Here is a 23,113-nt window from a genome sequence, read left to right on the forward strand (position 1 = left end):
TCAAATAAATCTTCTGTAGTTTGTCAGATTTGTGAAAAATCAGAGCACAAAGCTTCAATATGCTATTTTCATTTCTCCTGTGGTAATGGTGGACGCTCCGGCGGTGGTCGGTGGCGTGGTGGTCGCAATTCTGGTGGCTGTTCAGGTGGTCGGCACAACAATCAGGGTTATGGTGGTCGGAACAATCAAAGTTATGGCGGTGTTAGATGGCAAAACGACGTCAATCAGGAGGTTATTCGGCGCATGTGGCTGATTATAGTGGTGCTAGGGTTTCAATGGATGGAGAAGATGTATCAGGTCAATTTGGTTCTTATGATTCACGCATAATTGTTCAAACCAGATTAGGAATTGCGTCTAATGTGGGCCTTGGAAATACTGGTTCAAACTCTATGAGTGGTTTGTTGGGCCCAGGTCCAAATCTGTCACAAAATGGATCTGCTGTTATTCAGCCTACTATTCCACCTCATTTTACTCAGAATGAAATGAATAATACAAATGGTTTTGGGCCAACACACCTTGCAAATTGGGATGCAAACATGCAAACACCACATTACGGGCTTATGGCAGATCTTTCGAGCATTTGTGATAAAGTGGACTCATGGGTACCCGATTCTGGAGCGACTGCTCATATGACGTCTGATTCTTCTCTTGTTTTTGGAGCCATTCCTTACACTGGTTCTGAACGTGTTGTTGTCGGCAATAGTACGTCACTAGCTATTTCTCACGTTGGTTATGCATATCTTCATTTATCTAGTCGTATTATTTTTCTTAAACACGTTCTAGTAGTTCCTGGCATTGCCAAGAACTTACTATCTATTACACAGCTTGTTATTGATCATCCTATTGCAGTCATATTCTCACATTTTGGGTTATCTATTCAGACGCTCGAGGGACAGCTCCTCCACAGCACGCGTGGTAGCCCACATCAGCTGTACTCATTGACTGCCATTGCTTTAGGTTCTCGAGAGACGTGGCATTCTCGACTTGGACACCCTTCGGATGTTGTGTTAGCTAGATTTTCGTTTTTACATTTCACGAATAAATCCATGTCCCATTGTACTGCTTGTAGTATCTTGAAATCAAAACGTTTACCGTTTGAGACTACTGTTACACATTCTATTGTACCATTACATGTGATTCATTGTGATATTTGGGGTCCATCCCCTGTTATGTCTCGTGATGGTTTCAGATAATTCATTACGTTTATTGATGATTTTAGCAGATTCACGTGGATTTATCCGTTGACACGTCGCTCACAAGCGGTTGATTCATTTCGTCATTTTAAACCGCTTGTTGAGAATCTATTTTCATGCACCATTAAACACCTTCAGTGTGATGGTGCTCCCGAGCTTATACATGGACAGATGGCCCGATATCTTACTGAATCAGGAATTGCTTATCGTATTTCATGTCCATATACACCCTAACAAAACGGGGTTGTTGAGCGGAAAAACTGCCATCTTTCTGAGATTGCTCGTGCATTATTGTTTCATGCACGTCTACCAAAGAAATTTTGGTATGATGCTTATGCTACTGCAGCTTATCTCATTAACCGGTTACCTACACCGGTTCTTCACTATTCTTCTCCTTTTGAGACATTATTCGGTTCTCGACCAGACTATTCTATTCTTCGCACGTTTGGGTGTTTGTGTTATCCGTTTCTTGGTGACACACGAGCGGATAAACTCTCACCCAAGTCTACTCCATGTATCTTTGTTGGTTATGCACCTTCTCATCTTGGATATCTCTGTTATAATCCTTATACGTCTCGTACATATACATCTCGTCATGTTCGGTTTCATGAGACGATTTTTTATATTCCAGGGAGTTCCACTACTTCCACATCTTCTTCTATTCCCATTCCTACTTCTTTTGATATTCCTTCTTCTCCGTTTCCGTTTATGTTTTTCCTTCCACTCCGTCATCTTCTTTGTCTGGAGATTCTTCTACTCATCCACTTGTTATTCCCTCTTCTCCCTCTCTTTCTACTCCTTCTTCTCATCCTTTTTCTTATTCTCCTCATCCTCCTACTTCTTCTCATTCTCCTCCTCCTTCTCCTCCTCCTCCTCCTCCTTCTATTCTGACTCACCCGATGATTACACGTACTTGTGATCACACACGAGAGTCTCGCCAGTTTCCGGATCACGTTCTTTTTCATGTTTCTACTGCTCCCACCACTGAGCCTTCCACATTTAGACAGGCACAGCAGCACCCTGTTTGGTGGGATGCGATGCGTGCTGAGATTGATGCTCTTCATGCCAACCAGACTTGGCGTCTGGTTCAGGCTCCTGCTGATGCCAACATTGTTGGGTGTAAGTGGGTGTACATGATTAAGCGTAATCATGATGGTTCGGTGAGTCGCTATAAAGCCCGGCTTGTTGCTAAGGGCTTTCATCAGACTGAGGGTATAGACTACACTGAGACTTTTAGTATTGTAGTCAAACCCACTACTATTCGACTTGTTTTTTCGGTCGCCTTTTCTCGTGGATGGTCTATTCGTCAACCATGGATGGTCTATTCGTCAGGTTGATGTCAATAATGCCTTTTTTACATGGAGATCTTTTGGAGACTGTGTACATGGCACAACCTCCAGGCGTTGTTGACACATCTAGACCCCATTATATATGTCGTCTGCAAAAGGCTCTCTATGGCCTGAAGCAGGCACCTCAAGCTTGGTTTTCCAAGCTATCCGCAGCTCTTATTGCTGGTGGTTTTACCCAATGTATTTCAGATGTATCTCTCTTTGTTTATAGTCAGGATTCGATACTCTGTTATGTCTTGATACATGTTGATGACATTATTATCACTAGGAGTTCTTCAGTTTTTGTCACTGGTTTGATTGAGCGCTTACACTCTCAGTTTGCACTCAAGGATTTGGGACAGTTGTCATATTTTCTGGGTGTTCAGGCTACCTTCTCCGAGGATGTTTTACACTTGTCTCAGCAGCGCTATTTACTTAATTTACTACAGCGCACTGGTCTTGCTAATTTCCGACCATTATCTACTCCTGTCTCTTCTGGTAGATAGCTTTCTCGGCACACTGGTGATCCTCTATCCGATCCCACTATGTATCGGAGCACTGTTGGAGCATTACAGTATGTTGTTTTGACACGACCTGAGATTGCCTATGCGGTCAGTAAGGTGTCACAGTTTCTTCAGACACCTACTGATCGACACTGGGTCGCTCTCAAGCGTATTTTACGGTATCTTAAGGGTACCATCTCTCATGGATTGTGCATACGTCGATCTACTTGTGTTGATTTACATGCTTATAGTGATGCTGACTGGGCTGGATGCCCCGATGATCGTCGTTCTACTACAGGATATTGTGTTTTTCTTGGGCCCAACCTTATCAGTTGGAGTTCCAAGAAACAGCATACTGTTGCTAGGTCGAGTACAGAGGCTGAGTATCGAGCTCTTGCTCATACAGCTGCTGAGTTATGTTGGATTACATCTATATTACAGGAGTTACATATCACGATGACTTGTCCACCTTCTCTTTGGTGTGACAATATTGGGACCACATATCTTGCAGTCAACCCAGTGTTTCATCAGCGCACCAAACACTTAGAGATTGACTTGCACTTTATTTGTGACATGGTTTTGGCAGGTACTTTACGTGTTCGATATGTTTCTACTATGCTTCAGCTTGCAGATATTTTGACCAAAGGATTGTCTAGTGTTCGTTTTTATAGTCTGAGGTCCAAGCTTCACGTGGATTCTCCCTGTCACACCCCCAAAATCCACATGCGGAGTACCACCGCTTGGAGGCGTGACTGACCAGGATCTTAGCTACCAATCACATTGAACATCACGAGTATATTTAAATAAACTTTCATTTATTAACAACAGTGTACCACATTTCACAGTTTACAGCGGAAGCATATTCAACTTAATAAGTATTTATAAAATCACATGTAAGCTCTTAGTCTAGTGTTGCGTTTCCTTGTGTCCCGACCCATGACCACTCCAGCTTCCCAGACAGCAAGTTCCTTTGATATGCACCTAAAGGCCTGCAAGGCATGTAACAACCAATCAACAACAATGTTGAGCGAGTTCACAATTGGGTGTTCGTTTTAAGTGTTTTACGAAAACATAGTTTGTCTTTAGTTGGCTTACTTTCCGTGGGGGTTTCCCATAGTTGAAAATATGATTAACCAGTTTACCCTGTTTCCCAAACATATCCATAGATGGTGGGGGGTGGTTTCCCTCGTGAAATATTGGTTGTTTAGTTATAGTATACGTATTGTAAACTGTATGTTCGTTTAGTACCCATGTATCGTATATATTTGTATTGCGGCCTTTCAGGCATGTTTACGAAGATTGGTGGGGGTTTCCCATGTATTCTAGACTAGGTATATTTGTATCGCAGCCCTCCCGGCATGTGTGCGAAGTTTAGTGTATGGTTCGCAGCCATTCCAGGCATGTGTGCGAAGATTGGTTCTATTATCGCAGCCATTCCCTGGCGTGTGTGCGAAGAGAAGTATTTGTATCACTAGTCTAGCAGTATCTACAAGTAACCTTCCTCTCCCGAGGCCTACGGTACGTAAGCCCGATAACAATTTAAGTACAAGTAATCATCCAAACCCATTCCCAACCCTGGGAATCCCATGCCTTGGTAAGAGTGTGAACTCACCTTGGTTCGCTCGGCAGATACACAAAAGCTTGTTTGAGTTATAAGTGGTCAACCACGTCCTAACATTGGTTACCGTACAAGCCAGGTCTAGGTTCAAGTAATGCACGTATGTTTACACATAACTAACAGGTTTCGAGCACATATGAATCATGGCAAATACGTTAACAGTCATGTAACAGTTCTAGCTTATGCGATTTATCAAAGAAGTCCAATTAGTAACCAGCCTAACATGTTGTGCGATCCATCACAAACCCGGCCCGAATAGTAAAGCAGTCCAATAGTTTACTCGGCCCAATTAATAACAATTAGGTATCTTGTGCGTCCCGGTTAGACTTGTGCGATCGGGTTTGGGCTGATAGGCCCAACTGCTTATCACAATAAATTACGTTGGGCGGCCCAACATTTAATCAAACACTTTAACTGTTAACTAATCTTGTGCGTCCATTTAACTTGTGCGATTAAGAATGACTTGTGCGATTGAGTTTTGGGTTATACGGCCCAACAACGTTATAAGGTTGAATGTATAGTGCGGCCCAATATATTGTGCGATCGGCACCCTCTTGTGCGATCCACAATATATTGTGCGGTCATGCAAGACTAGATTGTACTATGTGCTGCACCCAATTGTACCTAGCTTATGCGGTTTTCCTTGTGCGATCCAAGAGCTTGTACGTTCAGCTCTTGTGCGACCAAAGGACTTGTGCGATTCATCATACATTTCCTTAAATCTGGTAAGTCAGTTAATAATCCCCTAATTTCATGCCATCAGTTTCAATCATTCAACAGTTTCCATATTTACACAAAGTCAATCAACAACATCAACAGTTTCTATCTCTATTCCGATCGATCAAATCATAGTTCTTATCACATAATCCATATGAACCCTACTCATGTTTAAGGCATTCAAACAACTTATAATATTAAACCATCCGATTAAAGGTTTCAAATCATCATACCATACTTCATGTTCGGCCATACAATCGATCCGATTATGCTCACATACAGCCGATTTATCCTATGTTCGACTCTAGATCAATATTAACATTATACCACTTTATCATTTAAACTCATGGACACACAATCATTCCTAATCCTACGAATCAAGAGTCCTGAACCATTATGTGAAATCATAGCAATCGCAATATCACTTAGCATAAGATCACAACATCAATTAACATAATATCATAGAAATCTTAACATCATGGCAACTAATCAAAAGTATAAAACTAACCGAAGTGTGCATGTGCAGTGGATCAAGATACGAAGCTTTGGTTGAAGGAGTTGTTGCCGTCGAACAAGAGTGGAGAAAAGAGAACTAGGGTTTTGTGTATTTGGGTGATTTTGCAAATAATGAGAGACCAACCCCACTAATGGGCATGTGTGCGCAAATAAGAGGAGAAAGGGGAGTGAGCCGAACCCGTGGGCCGAACCCTAACTTGGGCTTATGCGATTGCACTAGTATTGTGCGTTTGAGTTGTGTGGTGCGACTACATAACATACATACATGCAATACATACAATCCCATATCATAATGTCATAACATTTAATTAATATCAGCACGTCACCTAGTCACATAGTGTTCAAGCGTGTTATATTAAAGTACAATGGATGGTTTGAAATACGAGTTGTCACATTATCCCCAAGTTGAAAGAAATTTCATCCTGAAATTTAGCATGCGGTTACTGAGGAAGCTAGTTGTGTTGTGTAGTTTACTGGTTTTCCTGGAGTGTCACATCATCCCCCGTTGATTTGGAATTTCGTCCCGAAATTCTGTAGTAGCTTCAGCCTCAGTAGTGGTTGCATTGTTTTCGAACAGCTGGGGATACTTGAGTTTCATTTGATCTTCTCGTTCCTAGGTGAACTCTGGGCCACGACGGGAGTTCCAACGAACTCGAACAAGAGGTATTCTAGTGTGCTTGAGGACCGTAACATCCCGGTCCATGATTTCAACAGGTTCCTCGACGAATCGCAACTGCTCGTCGATAGTGAGCTCCTTCAAAGGAACTATGAGGGTCTCATCTGACAGACACTTCTTCAGATTCGACACGTGAAAGACGTTGTGAACTGCACCAAGTTCTGCTGGTAGGTTCTGTTTCTAGGCCACTTTGCCTATTCTTTCTATGATTTCGAACGGTACCGCGGATTGAGCTTGCCTCGTTTGTCAAAACGAACTGCACCTTTCCAAGGTGAGACTTTGAGTAGCACTCGATTCCCAACCTGGAACTCGAGTGGTTTCCTACGCTTATCAGCGTAGCTTTTCTGACGGTCACGAGCCGCCTCCATTCGTTGTCGTATCTGAGCAATTCTTTCTGTAGCATCAACTACAAGTTCTGGACCTGTGATCTGACTATCGCCCACCTCTGCCCAACAGAGAGGTGATCGGCATTTACGCCCGTACTATGCCTCAAATGGAGCGGTTTGAATGTTGGTGTGGTAACTGTTATTGTATGAAAACTCCACTAAAGGGAGATGTTTTTCCCAGCTGTTGCCGAAGTCGATAACGCATGCCCGAGGCATGTCTTCTAGAGTCTGGATCGTGCGCTCAGACTGTCCATCCGTCTGAGGGTGATAAGCTGTGCTCACGTCTAATCGTGAGCCAAAAATTTGTGTATTACTTGCCACAGTTCTGAAGTGAATCGTGCATCATGATCGGAAATAGTGGAGGTTGGCACCCCGTGCCTCAAGACCACTCCTTTTAAGTAGATGTCTACTAAAGTAGAGAACTTGTTTGTTTCTTTGATAGCCAGGAGGTGAGCAGGCTTTGTGAGTCGATCCACGATCACCCAAATAGTATCGTTTCCACGCTGAGATCTAGGCAGGCCAGTAACAAAATCCATGGAAATTTCTTCCCATTTCCATTGTGGTATCTTGGGTTGCTGAAGTAGGCCTGATGGTTTCTGATATTCCGTCTTGACTCTCGCACAAGTCAAACACTTACCGACGTTAGTTGCTATGTGGGCTTTCATGCTAGGCCACCAATACGTTGTTCTGATATCGTGGTACATCTTATCCGAACCAGAATGTACCGAGTAGCGAGACTTGGGTGCTTCATCCATCACAAGTTCTCGTATACCGCCATACAGTGGGACCCAAATACGTCCCGTTACATAGTAAGCTCCGTATTCCTTTTGTTCTAATCGCTGCCCTGAACCGCATAAGGCTTCATCCCTGACGTTTTCTGGTTTCAATGCTTCTACTTGAGCATCTCGTATTTGTGCAGGAAGACTGGATTGGATTGGGAGTTGCAATGCTCGTACGCGTCTAGGAGTAGTGCCTTTCCGACTGAGAGCGTTAGTCACAACATTGGCTTTGCCTGGATGGTACTTGATGGCGCATTCGTAATCATTCAGTAGTTCAACCTATCGACGTTGACGCATGCTCAATTCCTTCTGCTTGAAGATATGCTCGAGACTCCTGTGATCGGTGTAGATGGTGCACTTGGTACTGTACAGGTAATGTCGCCATATCTTAAGCACGAAAACAACAGCTCCCAGCTCTAAGTCGTGCGTAGTGTAGTTCCGTTCATGAACTTTAAGTTGGCGTGAAGCGTAAGCAATAACTTTATCCCGTTGTGTCAATACACAACCAAGCCCCTGTATCGATGCGTCACAATAGACCACAAAATCGTCCATGCTCTCTGGCAATGAAAGAATAAGTGCGCCGTAGAGCCTATCCTTTAACTGTTGAAAAGCTGACTCCTGAGTATTACCCCCAACGATAAGTGACACCCTCCTGTGCCAGTAGTGTAAGCGGCGGTGCAATCTTTGAGAAGTCTTAAATGAGTCGCCTGTAATAACCCGCCAATCCCAAGAATTGGCGTATTTCCGTTGGTGTACGCGGCGCAGGCCAGTTTATATTCGAATCTACCTTGGATGGATCAACATGAATCCCATCCTTGCTTACCACATGGCCTAGAAAGTGGACTTCACGAAGCCAGAAGTCGCATTTTGGCGTTCAGCTGTTTTTGTTCGAAGAAGTTCCAAAATCTGTCGTAATTGCTGCTCGTGTTCCTCTTGACTCTTGGAATAGATCAAGATGTCGTCAATGAAAACATTCACAAATTTGTCCAGGTAGGGCTTGCACACCCTGTTCATGAGATCCACGAAGACGGCAGGTTCGTTCGTTAGCCCGAATGGCATGGCTAGAAACTCATAATGGCCATAACGAGTTCTGAATGCTGTTTTGGAGACGTCCTCATCCCGGACTCTCAGCTGTTGGTAGCCTGACCTCAGATCTATCTTTGAGTAGTAGCTCGGCCCTTGCAACTGGTCGAATAAATCATCAATACGTGGAAGAAGATAGCAGTTCTTCACAATCACCTTGTTGAGTTCTTGATAATCGTTACACAAGCGGAAAAACCTCTCTTCCCGGGTATAATGGGGCTCCTTAAAGCGAAAAATAGGTCCGACGAAGCTCGAGTCCAATAATTCCTGAAGTTGATTAGGCAGTTCCTGTCGATGTGTAGATAAACCTGACAGTTCTTCTGGTAACATTTAGGGAGAAGTCACGAATAATTGGTGGATCCTCGATCCTTCTTTCCTTAGTCTTGACATCCGTGTTGAGGGTTTGCATTGCGGGGTAATCCTTCCGTAGACACTCCTGGCCTTTCTTGCTGAAATGAAGTTAACCATTGTGCCACTCTGACATGCTGCAAATGGGTAACATTTTTCCGCACAAAGTTTTCTCCTCACTGGGTGTATGTACACGATATCTGGGTAGCCAATCCACACGGCTACTGCATCAAATCTATCAAGGGTAGCAAAAGGATGGTCGACGTCGATCACTTGTCCCACAAGGTCGAGGTTGCATTCCAACACCCATATGAGGTTTCAATAGGCTCGCCATCTGCCGTTTCCACAGCAGGTTCGGTTTCGAGATGTACCGGGGTTGAGCTGAACAGCGACGAAGTGATTTATTACTAAGAGCATGAAGGCCACCATGTTGTTACAATCTTGGCGTTGTCCACACCAATCCTAAATGCCCATCGCGAGTACCACATCCAGTGTTGTTGTTACTGCTACTAGATCTCCCAAAACTGTCTTTGTTCCTTGGGTTGATAACGTTTGAACTTAACCCGTACTGAGGTCGGTAAGGTGCTACGCTCATTCTTCTGCCCGTCGTCGTTGCGAGTGGTTCGAGTAGTTCACTGTCTGATACGAGAGTGTTGCAGAAGTGATCACACCTCGGGATCGGAGACGTCAATCCATGAGTTTCAGAAGACGAGGAGGAGTAGAAAGGTATCGTTCAATCATTCGACGCGGGGACATCCAACTCAGGGACGTTTGTATAAGCACCTAACATTCTACACGGTTCGCTAGGTGTTCTGATGGGTGTTCAGGTAACACTCGACAGCATCGAGTTTCGAAAGAATCCAACGATAAATGAGAAGTTCACGTTTAAGTTTAAGTAGGGAGACAATTACTGCTATGGCCCCTATAGGTTGGTTATGTTCCATGTTGATCAAATAACGGGACAGAACCCCTTTTCCACTTGTTAAGCCTTACTGGGACTCACATGCACCCCACATTATTATTATGTGTGCACCCACAATAATATTGTGATTTGCATGTTCATCTCAGCTCCTCTTAACTCATGTCAAATGGTTCCCCAAAATCAAGTAGAAATCAAAGAGTATCACATAGCGTAGGTCATGAAGTTTTAGGGAATGACCACCCTATCGGTCACTTATTACGTAAAAGTGTACATGAATTCATACCGGTGTGCTAACGTGCAATCACATGCAATATCGTATGTAGGTGTTCACCAGTTATGTAGTACAATGAGTATAAGAGAGACGAACCTTGCAATCTGGAGCTGAGTGTCATGGTCGTATTCCCGTTTTCAGAACTGTCCGGTTATAGTCTGGTTTTACAAAAACAGTTTCCCTTTTTAAAACCAAGTTCACTATAACCAATGGCTCTAATACCAATCTGTCACACCCCCAAAATCCACATGCGGAGTACCACCGCTTGGAGGCGTGACTGACCAGGATCTTAGCCACTAATCACATTGAACATCACGAGTATATTTAAATAAACTTTCATTTATTAACAACAGTGTACCACATTTCACAGTTTACAGCGGAAGCATATTCAACTTAATAAGTATTTATAAAATCACATGTAAGCTCTTAGTCTTGTGTTGCGTTTCCTTGTGTCCCGACCCATGACCACTCCAGCTTCCCAGACAGCAAGTTCCTTTGATATGCACCTAAAGGCCTGCAAGGCATGTAACAACTAATCAACAACAATGTTGAGCGAGTTCAAAGTTGGGTGTTCGTTTTAAGTGTTTTACGAAAACATAGTTTGTCTTTAGTTGGCTTACATGCCGTGGGGGTTTCCCATAGTTGAAAATATGATTAACCAGTTTACCCTGTTTCCCAAACATATCCATAGATGGTGGGGGGGGGGGGGGTTTCCCTCGTGAAATATTGGTTGTTTAGTTATAGTATACGTATTGTAAATCGTATGTTCGTTTAGTGCCCATGTATCGTGTATATTTGTATCGCGGCCTTTCAGGCATGTTTACGAAGATTGGAGGGGGTTTCCCATGTATTCTAGACTAGGTATATTTGTATCGCAGCCCTCCCGGCATGTGTGCGAAGTTTAGTGTATGGTTCGCAGCCATTCCAGGCATGTGTGCGAAGATTGGTTCTATTATCGCAGCCATTCCCTGGCGTGTGTGCGAAGAGAAGTATTTGTATCACTAGTCTAGAAGTATCTACAAGTAACCTTCCTCTCCCGAGGCCTACGGTACGTAAGCCCGATAACAATTTAAGTACAAGTAATCATCCAAACCCATTCCCAACCCTGGGAATCCCATGCCTTGGTAAGAGTGTGAACTCGCCTTGGTTCGCTCGGCAGATACACAAAAGGTTGCTTGAGTTATAAGTGGTCAACCACGTCCTAACATTGGTTACCGTACAAGTCAGGTCTAGGTTCAAGTAATGCACGTATGTTTACACATAACTAACAGGTTTTGAGCACATATGAATCATGGCAAATACGTTAACAGTCATGTAACAGTTCTAGCTTATGCGATTTATCAAAGAAGTCCAATTAGTACCCAGCCCAACATGTTGTGCGATCCATCACAAACCCGGCCCGAATAGTAAAGCAGTCCAACAGTATACTCGGCCCAGTTAATAACAATTAGGTATCTTGTGCGTCCCAGTTAGACTTGTGTGATCGGGTTTGGGCTGATAGGCCCAACTGCTTATCACAATAAATTACGTTAGGCGGCCCAACATTTAATCAAACACTTTAACTGTTAACTAATCCTGTGTGTCCATTTAACTTGTGCGATTAAGAATGACTTGTGCGATTGAGTTTTGGGTTATACGGCCCAACAACGTAATAAGGTTGAATGTATAGTGCGGCCCAATATATTGTGCGATCGGCACCCTCTTGTGCGATCCACAATATATTGTGCGGTCATGCAAGACTAGATTGTACTATGTGCTGCACCCAATTGTACCTAGCTTGTGCGGTTGTCCTTGTGCGATCCAAGAGCTTGTACGTTCAGCTCTTGTGCGACCAAAGGACTTGTGAGATTCATCATACATTTCCTTAAATCTTGTAAGTCAGTTACTAATCCCCTAATTTCATGCCATCAGTTTCAATCATTCAACAGTTTCCATATTTACACAAAGTCAATCAACAACATCAACAGTTTCTATCTCTATTCCGATGGATCAAATCATAGTTCTTATCACATAATCCATATGAACCCTAATCATGTTTAAGGAATTCAAACAACTTACAATATTAAACCATCCGATTAAAGGTTTCAAATCATCATACCATAATTCATGTTCGGCCATACAATCTATCTGATTATGCTCACATACAGCCGATTTATCCTATGTTTGACTCTAGATCAATATTAACATTATACCACTTTATCATTTAAACTCATGGACACACAATCATTCCTAATCCTACGAATCAAGAGTCCTGAACCATTATGTGAAATCATAGCAATCGCAATATCACTTAGCATAAGATCACAACATCAACTAACTTAATATCATAGAAATTGTAACATCATGGCAACTAATCAAAAGTATAAAACTAACCGAAGTGTGCATGTTCAGTGGATCAAGATACGAAGCTTTGGTTGAAGGAGTTGTTGCCGTCGAACAAGAGAGGAGAAGAGAGAACTAGGGTTTTGTGTATTTGGGTGATTTTGCAAATAATGAGAGACCAACCCCACTAATGGGCATGTGTGCGCAAATAAGAGGAGAAAGGGGAGTAAGCCGAACCCGTGGGCCGAACCCTAACTTGGGCTTATGCGATTGCACTAGTATTGTGCGTTTGAGTTGTGTGGTGCGACTACATAACATACATACATACATGCAATACATACAATCACATATCATAATGTCATAACATTTCATTAATATCAGCACGTCACCTAGTCACATAGTGTTCAAGCGTGTTATATTAAAGTACAATGGATGGTTTGAAATACGAGTTGTCACACTCCCCGTTTAGCTTGAGGGGGCGTATTAGTGTATATGAGTGTGTGATATGTGTGGTGTATAGTTGGACAGGTTGGATAGTTAGTTAAGTTGTTAGAGTTAGTTGAGGTGGTTGAGTTTATGTATATAAATAGGTGTGTACCTTTCATTTGTGATCAATGATACAACTATTCTCTTCATTCCCTACTTTCACACAGTTCCCATGGTGGCTACTACATAGAGTCGTTTTCGCATTCTATGATACGCAATATCAAACAAGCATCCTTCCCAGCCGTATGAGTCCAAGAAACATCGCCCGGCCGACAAAACCCAATTGTTTCCCCCCAAATGATGATAACACGAAAGGAGGGGTCTGATGATAAAGGGTTAGGTGATGTAAACACAGCTTTTCTCATGCAAGACCCGTAGTACATCCATTCATCTTGATCAGTGTATAATTCATCAAACATATACAGCTCTGGGAGCTCAAGTTGAGTACGAGAAACCGGGTTAACGAGCTTGGCATAGAACTCTTGTTCTCCGGTGGTTATCAACCACCCGTGAGTCGATATACATCGCTGCCAGTGCACCTCCAGTAGTGGCAGCTTACGTATGGTGCCACCGTTGGAAAGAAGAAAGAATCTACGGTGTTGTTCGTGTTGTTCGTTGTTATTGTCTTCATCTTTGTCGGATTCTGCAAGCATCAACATGGGCAACCGAAAAGGAAGATGTTGAATTAAGTTTTTGGTTGTGGTGGTGGCAAAAGATTTCCATGAAGTGCAAACACAAAGAAAGTTGATGTAATCTTCGTAGAATTCTAACTTTCCGGCGATCCTATTGAGAATCTCCGGCAGAAGGTCCGACCAAGTGGTCATTGTAGAAGAAGTCTAAGAAACTTTGGAGTGTGAAGAACCAAAGAATCGAATCCAGGCCGGAGCCTGTAATCGAGGGTTTGGGTCTTGTAAGAAAGCTTGGAAAAGGTTCCTGCAAAACAGAAAACCATTAGGCTCGTCGCAGAGATGGGAGGGCCCCTCTGCGACCACCCTCTGGCGTGAGGATAAGTATTGGTAGAGAGAGAAAATAGAGAGAGAAAGTAAGGATGGAGGTTCAGAAAATCGTCCTTGGCCTTGTACTTGAAGGGGTATTTATAATGGTCAGCTGGAATTACGTCATTCATCCAGACGCACTTGAAAGGAAGTTCGTCCTAGGAGCCATGGGGGAACGGGCGTATCTAGGAAACCCGTTCAGGTGAGTCCGGTTCGTCCCAAAGGATTATGTCCGGTCTTCAGATATGTATCTTCAAGTCCCCCAGTTTGTTAAGTTTCGTTCGAGACTTAGCAAAATGTTAATTCAAATTTGCCTCGTTTGGATGACGTGCCATCGTTGGAGTGGGCCGAGGTGGTGTCGTGGCGTGTTATGAATGGTGCAGACGTGGCGTGCGTGACTCAATTTGTTTGACTGTCAGTCACCCACCTGTGACTGTTACGGAACCCCATATTGGGAATCGTGGGCGTCAGTTGAAGTGACGTCTTCGACTTGATGGCTCCTAACCGACTTATTTTTTCTATAAATTCGCTTTTCACTTTGCCATTTTCACTTTTTCCTCTCATTTTCTTCTTCATTGTTATCCTCTTTTACTTTCTGATCTTCTTCTTCTAAAGAGTAAGGTGCGTTCTTTTTACTATGGCACCTGGTAAAGATAACATGTCAGCGAGTGTGAGCGTGCTTACTCAACGTCAGTTGAATAAGTTCGTCCGTGAGTATGATATTCCATTAGATTTAGATCCAGCCCTTCCCTTAAAGGATGAAACCATTCGTCCCTTCCGTCAAGGGAAGTTTCCTCTTTATACCCGTGTTTGTAATTTTGCAAACTACCGGGTTCCATTTTCAAAATTTTTGATAAAAGTGCTTCAGTTTTTCCGAGTTCATATTAGCCAAGTGAACCCGTTCGGCCTGAGCCGTGTGAGCCACTTTGAAATATCCTGTAGGGCCCAAGACCGTAAACCAAATCTGAATGTCTTCCGGTATTTTTACGAATTTATTACGGCCGGAGACTGGTATACGTTTGCCCATCGGAAGGGCATACCTCCCCCCTCCTCCGATGAACGGTCTAGCCTAAAGAATTGGAAGGACAACTTTTTCTGGCTAGATGATCGTTGTCTTCCAGAGGATATGAGGTGGCGGCTCAAGGACCAGACGATGTCTTTTGATTTGGGAGAAGACTTCGTCTTCGACCACGAACTGGCCCATGCCTTGATTGAGCATAAGTCCCCTGTCCGGCCTCTTCATGAACACTTTCTTTTATTGGGCCATCTTTGCTTTTCCTGGAGCCAAGGAGATAGGGTTTAGCCGGTTATTCGCCGAAAGCGTGATCATAAGTTCCGGCCTTTTACCTCCCCTTTGGCACTTTTTACTTGTAATATCCTTTTGACACTTTCCTTTGTTTTGAAAAAATTTCAGGTGTTATCATGTCTCTGAGGGATGCTCTGAAGGTGCCGAGTTTTGATGTTTTGGACTTTGATTTGGAAGATCAAGGTGAGGATGAAGTTCCCCTGATGAAGCAGGTAGCCTCTTCGGCTCAAGAAATTCGTCCATTGGTTGTTACGGATGTAGTTGAACCATCCGATGCTGATGGAGCTTCTTCTGTACCTACTCCTACGAAAGAAACGGCTGGTTCTTCAGGATCTCAAGCTGGAAAGAGATCTATTTTAGATGACGTGGAGGACGATCCGGAGATTCACAAGTTGGATGAAGCTTTTCAACTCCATCCTTCTTCTGCTTCCCTGACAAGTAAAGGTGCTGCTCCCGACCTTGCCTCAAAACCTCTTATTCGGAAAAGGAAAAATGAAACTGTACAGATCCGGTCATCCGACCCTCTTCATATGCCGAAGTTAAAGAAGAACAAGAAAGGATTCTCTTATTCTGAGGGTGATGTGATGAACGAATTTGATGAGCATCTTACCGATGGCAAGTTTTCCAGGGAAGAAGCCGCATTAGCCCGCAATAAACCGACCCCTACCTTTTCCGGAGGTTTTCTCCCCAGTAACGAAGTAGAGAACATGGAAACGGAAGTTCCGGAAATTACAAGTAAGGAGAAAGAGAAAGCTCATGACGAACCGAAAATGGTAACTTTTTCAGGTACGATGTTGGACTCGTCTTTAGGTCTGGACCGCATCATTGAAGATGAGGAAGACCAAGTGTCTTCTCTTCCATCATCTTGGTTCGGACCTGAGTTAATGTCCTTTTTTCAATATGCAGATGTTTTCTCGGACGATATGGAGATCGATCCGGCGACGGCTGAAGACAAATTCATTCCTGAGTGGGATATTCGGAACAAGGATTCGGTGATGGATGAGTTGGTTGCAAGAACTCTCCTCTTCAACATAAACACTCTGCTTGACCATGCCAAGAGCCGAAAAATGAAGAACCCGGATCTGAGTGCCGCGGTTTTAACTAATCAGGCTCAGTCAAATATTTTCGTGACGGAGCTTTATCAGAGGTGGGTTGAGGCGGAGTCGGTACGGGAGAATTTGGAGAGAGAGACTCGATCTTTAAAACGTAAGATTCAAAAGAGCCCGGATGCAGAAAAAAGAATAACTCAGCTTACTCAGGATCTTCAAGCTCAGCAAGAAAAAGTTAAGTCTTTGATTGCTCAGAATCAATCGTCTCAAGCGGCTGCCGCTTCTGCTGCGGAGGACCGTGATAGGATATCAGCTGAGTTGAAGAATTTTTCCGAGTCCATGAAGCAGAAGGATGATCAGCACAAGGAGGTTATGGCGAAGATGGAGGCGTCTTTTGAAAATGCTCGTATAGCTTACGCAAATATGATGGCCGATACGCACCTTACTTTGGCTTAAACATTTTTATTTTCCTATTTTTTCTAACACCTTGGCCAGAGCGGGACGTGTTCAAATCAGGGGAAGCTGATTTGAAGGCGCGGATTGAGGAGATGAAGGTGCACGAAGAAGATATTGAAGCTGAGAATCTTTCCTTGAAGGCTAAAGTGGAGGAGCTTCAAGCAACCAAAAACCTGGATGCTTTTGGAAGGGGCCAAGCTGCTGGCTAAAAACATTCACAAGGGGCCGGAGATGACTGCTACCGTAGCCGCTATTAACAATGCAATGAGCGCCGTAGGTGTTAACTCCGGTCTTCATAGTGGTTATGTTCATGCCTTGAAGAAGAAGACCCCTTATGCGGATGTTCCGTTGCTGAACCACAATGCCAAGGAGGAACTGGATGCGGCGATTGCCTGTTTTGATTCCCTTGCCTTTCCGGTTGTGGAGGACCTCACAAAGCTTGTCAATGAGCGGCTTTCTGAAATCAAGAAAGCTCTTTTCTTTGCAAGTGGTGGTTCTTCGAAAGAATGAGGTGGACATGCCCGGCTCTTTGGGGTATGCACCTGGATAGTTTTATTTTGTTTAACATTTTAGGGGGTGGACATGTCCGGTTGTTTGGGATATGCACCTTATTTTTTTGATTCGGAATGAATGTAATGATGCTTTTACTTGTGTTTTGACAATTATCCTTTTGAAGTGTAAATGTTTTTTTGTATCGTCTGGCTATATTTAGTCCGGTTGATTATGATGTAATCACTTTTGTACATGCGTCCATGCTTGTGTTTACGTTTCTACTTTTTAAGAATGTTCTTTTTTGTGATACGGATCTGATTTGCTTTTCTTTTTGGGATAATTTTAAGTAAAGGGAAGAGTACAAACGAAACCAATTCATACTTTCCTTTTAGGGTTAGCGTCCCTAGTTTGGCCGAAAATATTTTTGTGTTGCAACTTTGTTAGTGATAGAAAATTTTGTCATTCTATTTATTAGTCCGGAGTTAAGTTTCTCCGGTTAACACAAGGTAAAAAACATTTTAAATAGTCCGCAGGTAAAACCCTCTGCGGTTCTTGGAATTATAAAATTGTTTAGTGCGGGCAAAAACATCTGCATTACAAGGAAATAAAAGGGACGGAGCTCGTATCCTCCGTTTTACAAACTTATTTCGAAACATAAAGTTTTTTCAAAGAAAACACTTCTTAAGGTGCACTCCGTTCTAAGTGCGAGGAACGGAGATTCCATCCATTTTGCTCAGAGTGTATACACTGTCTTTTCCTGCTGTTTTGATCTGGTAAGGGCCCTCCCACTTTGGGGCCATTTTTCTGATCCCCTCGGCCAAGCTTGCTTCGTTACTCCGCATGACATAATCTCCCACTTTGAACCGGACCTCTTTTATTTTGGAGTTGTAGTGTTTTTCCAACTCTTTTTTATATTTCGCTTCTCGAATGGCCGCAAGCTCTCTCCTTTCTTCGACCAGGTCAAGGTTCTGTCAGAGTTCTTGTTCGTTTTCCTCTTGGTTTAGCTGCATGCGGAGGGTGGGCACTCCTACTTTGGCAGGAATGACTGCTTCCGTGCCATACGTCAGGCTGAAAGGGGTTTCCTTGGTGCTTGTCTTCAGCATCGTCCTGTGAGCCCACAAAACGTGCGGTAGTTCATCCGCCCAGGAGACGCCTTCCTTCCCCAACCGTTTTTTGATGCCTTCCACAATGCTGTGGTTGGCTCTTTCTACCTGCCCGTTGGCCTGAGGGTGGGCGACCGACGTGAAACTTTGTTCTATATGCATCCTTTCGCACCATGTTTTAAATGGTTTCTCTGCAAATTGTTTCCCGTTCTCGCTGACGATACAGAGCGGCATCTCATACCTGCATACTATATTCTCCCAGACAAACCTTAGTATTTGGTCCCCTGTGATGGTTTGGAGGGGTTTGGCCTCTATCCACTTTGTGAAATAATCGATGGCCACCAGTAGAAACCTTACTCCTCCGGTGGAAACTGGAAATGGACCAACGATGTCAATCCCCCATTTTTGGAACGGCCATGTGGAGGTTACGGGGACCAAATTATTTTTTGCTCGGTGACTGACGGGAGCGTGCCGCTGACAGTCTTCACATGATTATAACTCGTTAACCGCACTTTGGTGCATGCCTGGCCAAAAGTAACCAGCGTTCATGACCTTGGCTATCACCATCCTGGGTCCGGAATGGATACCACATATTCCCCAGTGAATTTCTCTTATAACGTGGCTGGCTTCGTCCGGCGTTAAACATTTTAGGAGCGGACCTAAGAAGGTCTTTCAGTAAAGTTGCCCATCGTGAATCTGATATTGCAACGCTTTTACCTTTAACTTCCGGGCCTGAGCCTTATCTTCTGGGAGCGTTCCTTCTTTCAAGTATTCCAAGATCGGAGTCATCCACGATTTTTCTTGCATGGAGACTGTCATAACAGAAACCGCCTGTTGGATGGCCGGAGCTTGTAAAGTTTCAACTAACACTTCTTTGGATAAATGACAGAAAGCTACGGAGGCAAGCTTACTTAAAGCATCGGCTTTCTTGTTCTTGCTTCGCGGTATGTGTACTATCTTGCAAGAGTCAAAGGAGGAGATTAGGCTGTTAACTTGGTTGAGATACCGAACCATGTTTTCTTCCCGTGCCTCGTACTCTCCACTGACCTGATTAGCGACTAATAGTGAATCAACATGTGCTAGTACGGAGGTCGCACCGGCCTTAGCCGCGGTTTGGAGTCCTGCGAGAAGAGCCTCATACTCTGCTTCATTGTTAGAAGTTTTGAACTCGAAACATAGAGCATAAGTATACTCTATCCCTTCCGGATCTATTAAGATTAAACCAGCTCCCGATCCTTCTTTGCTGGAGGCTCTGTCTGTATACAGGTTCCATACCCTTGGTAATGCGGACTTTTCTTTGACGCTTTCTCCGGTTGGTACCTCTGTGAGGAAATCGGCCACAGCCTGGCCTTTCACCGGACCTCGGGTTCGGTAGGTGATGTCAAAAGCGCTGAGTTCAATTGCCCACTTGGTAAGGCGTCCGGAAACCTCCGGCTTCCTGAGAATTTGCTGGATCTGAAGATCAGTCAGTAGTTCTATATTGAAAGCCTGAAAATATCTTCGGAGGCGTCGGGAAGCATGTACCAATGCGAGTGCTAATTTTTCTATCATCGGATATCGAGTTTCATAGTATTTCAAGATGCGGCTTACATAGTAAACCGGTATTTGCGCTTGATTCCGATGCACCACAAGTACCGCACTTATAGCGAAGTGTGAGGCAGAGAGATAAACAGTGACAGTTTCACCGGTGATTGAGGCGGTCAGAGTGGGTAATGACCCAAGACAAACTTTTAATTCTTGGAATGCCGAATCAGCCTCCGGTGTCCACTCTATCTGACCTTTTCCAGTTCGCTTTTTCAACACATTCATGAAGGGAATGGTGCGATCGGCTGCTTTTGAGACGAAACGATGAAGCGCTACCAACTTACCATTCAATGATTGGATTTCCTTAACTGTTTTAGGAGGCTGCATGGAGATTACAGCTTTGATTTTATCAGGGTGCGCCTGTATTCCGGACTGTGTTATCCATACGCCCAGGAACTTTCCTTCTTCTAAACCGAAAGAACATTTTTTGGGATTAAGCTTGAGATTGATACTCCGAAGCCTGGTGAAGGTTTCGAGTATGTCATCGATCATGTTGTCTTCGGCTTTACTTTTGATGACCAGATCATCCACGTAAATTTCTAAGTTTCTTCCGATTTGGTCTTTGAATGCTTTATCCATCAGCCTTTGATATGTAGCTCCGGCGTTTTTCAGTCCAAACGGCATTTTGTTATAACAGAAGAGCCCCTCATTTGTTACAAATGCTGTCTTATCTTCGTCTTCTAAAGCCATCTGAATTTGGTGGTAACCTTTGTATGCGTCCAAGAAGCATTTAAGACAAAAGCTGGAAAGAGAATCGATCTTCATATCAATCTCCGGCAGAGGATAGCAATCCTTTGGACATGCATTGTTTAGATCAGAAAAATCGACGCACATCCTCCAAGTTTTGTCTTTCTTGGTTACCATCACAGGATTGGAGACCCATGTTTGATACCGCACTTCTCTGATAATTTCGACGCTGAGTAACTTTCGTACATCCTCGGAGATGGCTTTGTTTCGGGCTGGGGCCATATTTCTTTTTCTTTGAGCTATAGGCTTTACTGAATGTGACACTTTCAGTTTATGTTCGGCCAAACATCGGGGTACTCCGACCATGTCAGAGGTTTGCCATGCAAACACATCAAGTGAACTTGACAAAAGCTTCCACAATTTCTTCTTGGTACGTTCATGGAGCTGGGCCCCAATTACAATTTTTTGCTCCGGAAAATGTGGGTGTATGGCCCATACTTCCGTAAGGAGGTTCGGAGGTTGTATGTTGCTGTTGCTTTGTCGTATTTCAGCTACGCAGACTGTTGACTCAGAATGCAAAGTCGCCACCCCTGCTTCGGTGGGGAATTTTAAAGAGCCATGTATGGTAGAACTGATGATGCCGAAAACGCACATGCCTGGTCTCCCTAGTATGACGTTGTGGACGGATCTTGCTTCCACCACCAGATATGTTAAATTGACGGTTCGGACCATGCTTCCTTCTCCCAATGTTGTCGGCAAAGTGATTTGCCCAATAGGCTGTACCACTTCTCCAGAGAAACTTATCAACGGTATAGAGACTCGTATCAATTTTGCTTTGGTTTGCGGAGCTAGCTGTTGAAAACATTGTTGATACATAATCTCCGTGGCACTTCTGCTATCAACATAGATTCTTCGGAACTTATTGACCTGCTATTACTGCTGATGCTATAATTGGTCCGTCTTTAACCTCTCCAGAGGTAAGTGGGGGGAAAGCGATTGGCTACAGCATCCAAGCGGCCATATGTTGATTTGACCGCTTAATGCCTTGGCTATTTACTTTCCTGATCATGCAGATTGCTGGTTGATTATTCGGGTTGTCCATCGTGTTCCCTGCGGACTTCCCTTCTTTAACTTCTTTCACTAAATGTGACAGTTTACCGGACCGCACTGCTTTCTCTATTTCTTGTTTTAGGGACCAGCAATCATCTGTGTTGTGGCCCCACGCATGATGAAATTCGCAATATTTCTTGGAGTTCTTGTCGCCTGGATTTCGGAGCTTTGGCGGAGCTGGGAAGTTTGCTCCTTCGGCGCTGAGAATTTCACTCGGAGTTTTAGAAAGATCTGATAGGTTGTAAAATCTTGATCCAGAGCTTCGTCCTCGTTGAGGCCTATCGTTTCTGATGTAAGAATGGGTTCGCCCCCTGCTTCCGGATGGAGCTTTATCAAATACAGACCCACCATTTTTCTTCCAAGAGGACATCTTATGATCTGACTCCGGTGCTGGATTACAAGCGTTTTTTCCTCGAGCGAAAGCTCTGGCTCGTTCCATGAGTACTTCCATTGTCTTCGGAAGATTTTCGTGCAACTTTTCGACTAGCTGGTTGTTCCAGACACCATGACAGAATCCGGAGATCCTTAGCTGGTCAACTACCCCACTGATCTGCATACTTTCCCGGTTGAACCGGTCGATGAAACTATCCAAAGATTCTCCATCCTTTCTCCGAATGTTGTGAACCTCGGTGATTTCTTTGGAGTAGTGCCGTTGTTGGCTAAAGTTCTGGAGGAATAATCTTCGGAATTCTTCGAAATTGTTGATCTCTCCTTCATTTAGCGCGTCAAACCATACCCAAGCAGCTCCGGTTAGTGTCTGTGCGAACATGAAACACCATGCCGGCATCGGCCATTGTTCCACGCGTGCGGCCCTATCGAAATCAAACATGTGATCGTCCGGATCGGTGGTACCGTCATATTTCTTGACGGTAGTAGGCATTTTAAGCTTCGGAGGGAGCTTAGCGTGAGTGATACGAGCGCTGAATTTGGACTTAGCAGTCATGGAGACCGGATGATACGGCTTCGTAAGTTCCGGATCATTAATTGCTTCCATTTGTGTTTCATTTCGTACTGCCATTGCTGGAGATGGTCCGGAGGAACCCTGCACATATTCATTATAAGTTTCCGAGGTAACAACTGTGGAGAAAGTAGGATGAGTGAACATCGTAGGACCCATAGTCCTTACCGGAGTTTCCTCATGAAAGAGCCTGGTTCGTAAACTGAGGATCTGTTCATCTCTAGC

At 43.9% G+C, this 23,113-nt stretch overlaps 2 protein-coding genes across 2 annotated transcripts; one reads left to right on the forward strand and one right to left on the reverse strand.

Moving 5' to 3' along the window:
* The first annotated feature begins 2,092 nt into the window (after positions 1 to 2,092).
* On the forward strand, positions 2,093 to 2,530 carry LOC110925063 (uncharacterized mitochondrial protein AtMg00820-like). The gene has a single exon (XM_022169034.1). It carries the CDS (start codon positions 2,093 to 2,095, stop codon positions 2,528 to 2,530), a length of 438 nt encoding a protein of 145 aa, XP_022024726.1.
* Positions 2,531 to 13,330: 10,800 nt separating this feature from the next.
* On the reverse strand, positions 13,331 to 13,972 carry LOC110925062 (putative F-box protein At5g55150). Its single transcript, XM_022169033.1, has one exon. It carries the CDS (start codon positions 13,970 to 13,972, stop codon positions 13,331 to 13,333), a length of 642 nt encoding a protein of 213 aa, XP_022024725.1.
* Positions 13,973 to 23,113: the final 9,141 nt, after the last annotated feature.

This window comes from Helianthus annuus, chromosome 17 (genome assembly GCF_002127325.2).
Source record: "Helianthus annuus cultivar XRQ/B chromosome 17, HanXRQr2.0-SUNRISE, whole genome shotgun sequence".
NCBI classification, from domain to species: Eukaryota; Viridiplantae; Streptophyta; class Magnoliopsida; order Asterales; family Asteraceae; genus Helianthus; species Helianthus annuus.

What these genes read in the sequence shown, in the direction of transcription:
- LOC110925063 (XM_022169034.1), top strand. Translation starts at nt 2,093, where the DNA reads ATGATTACACGTACTTGTGATCACACACGAGAGTCTCGCCAGTTTCCG.
- LOC110925062 (XM_022169033.1), bottom strand. Translation starts at nt 13,972, where the DNA reads ATGACCACTTGGTCGGACCTTCTGCCGGAGATTCTCAATAGGATCGCC.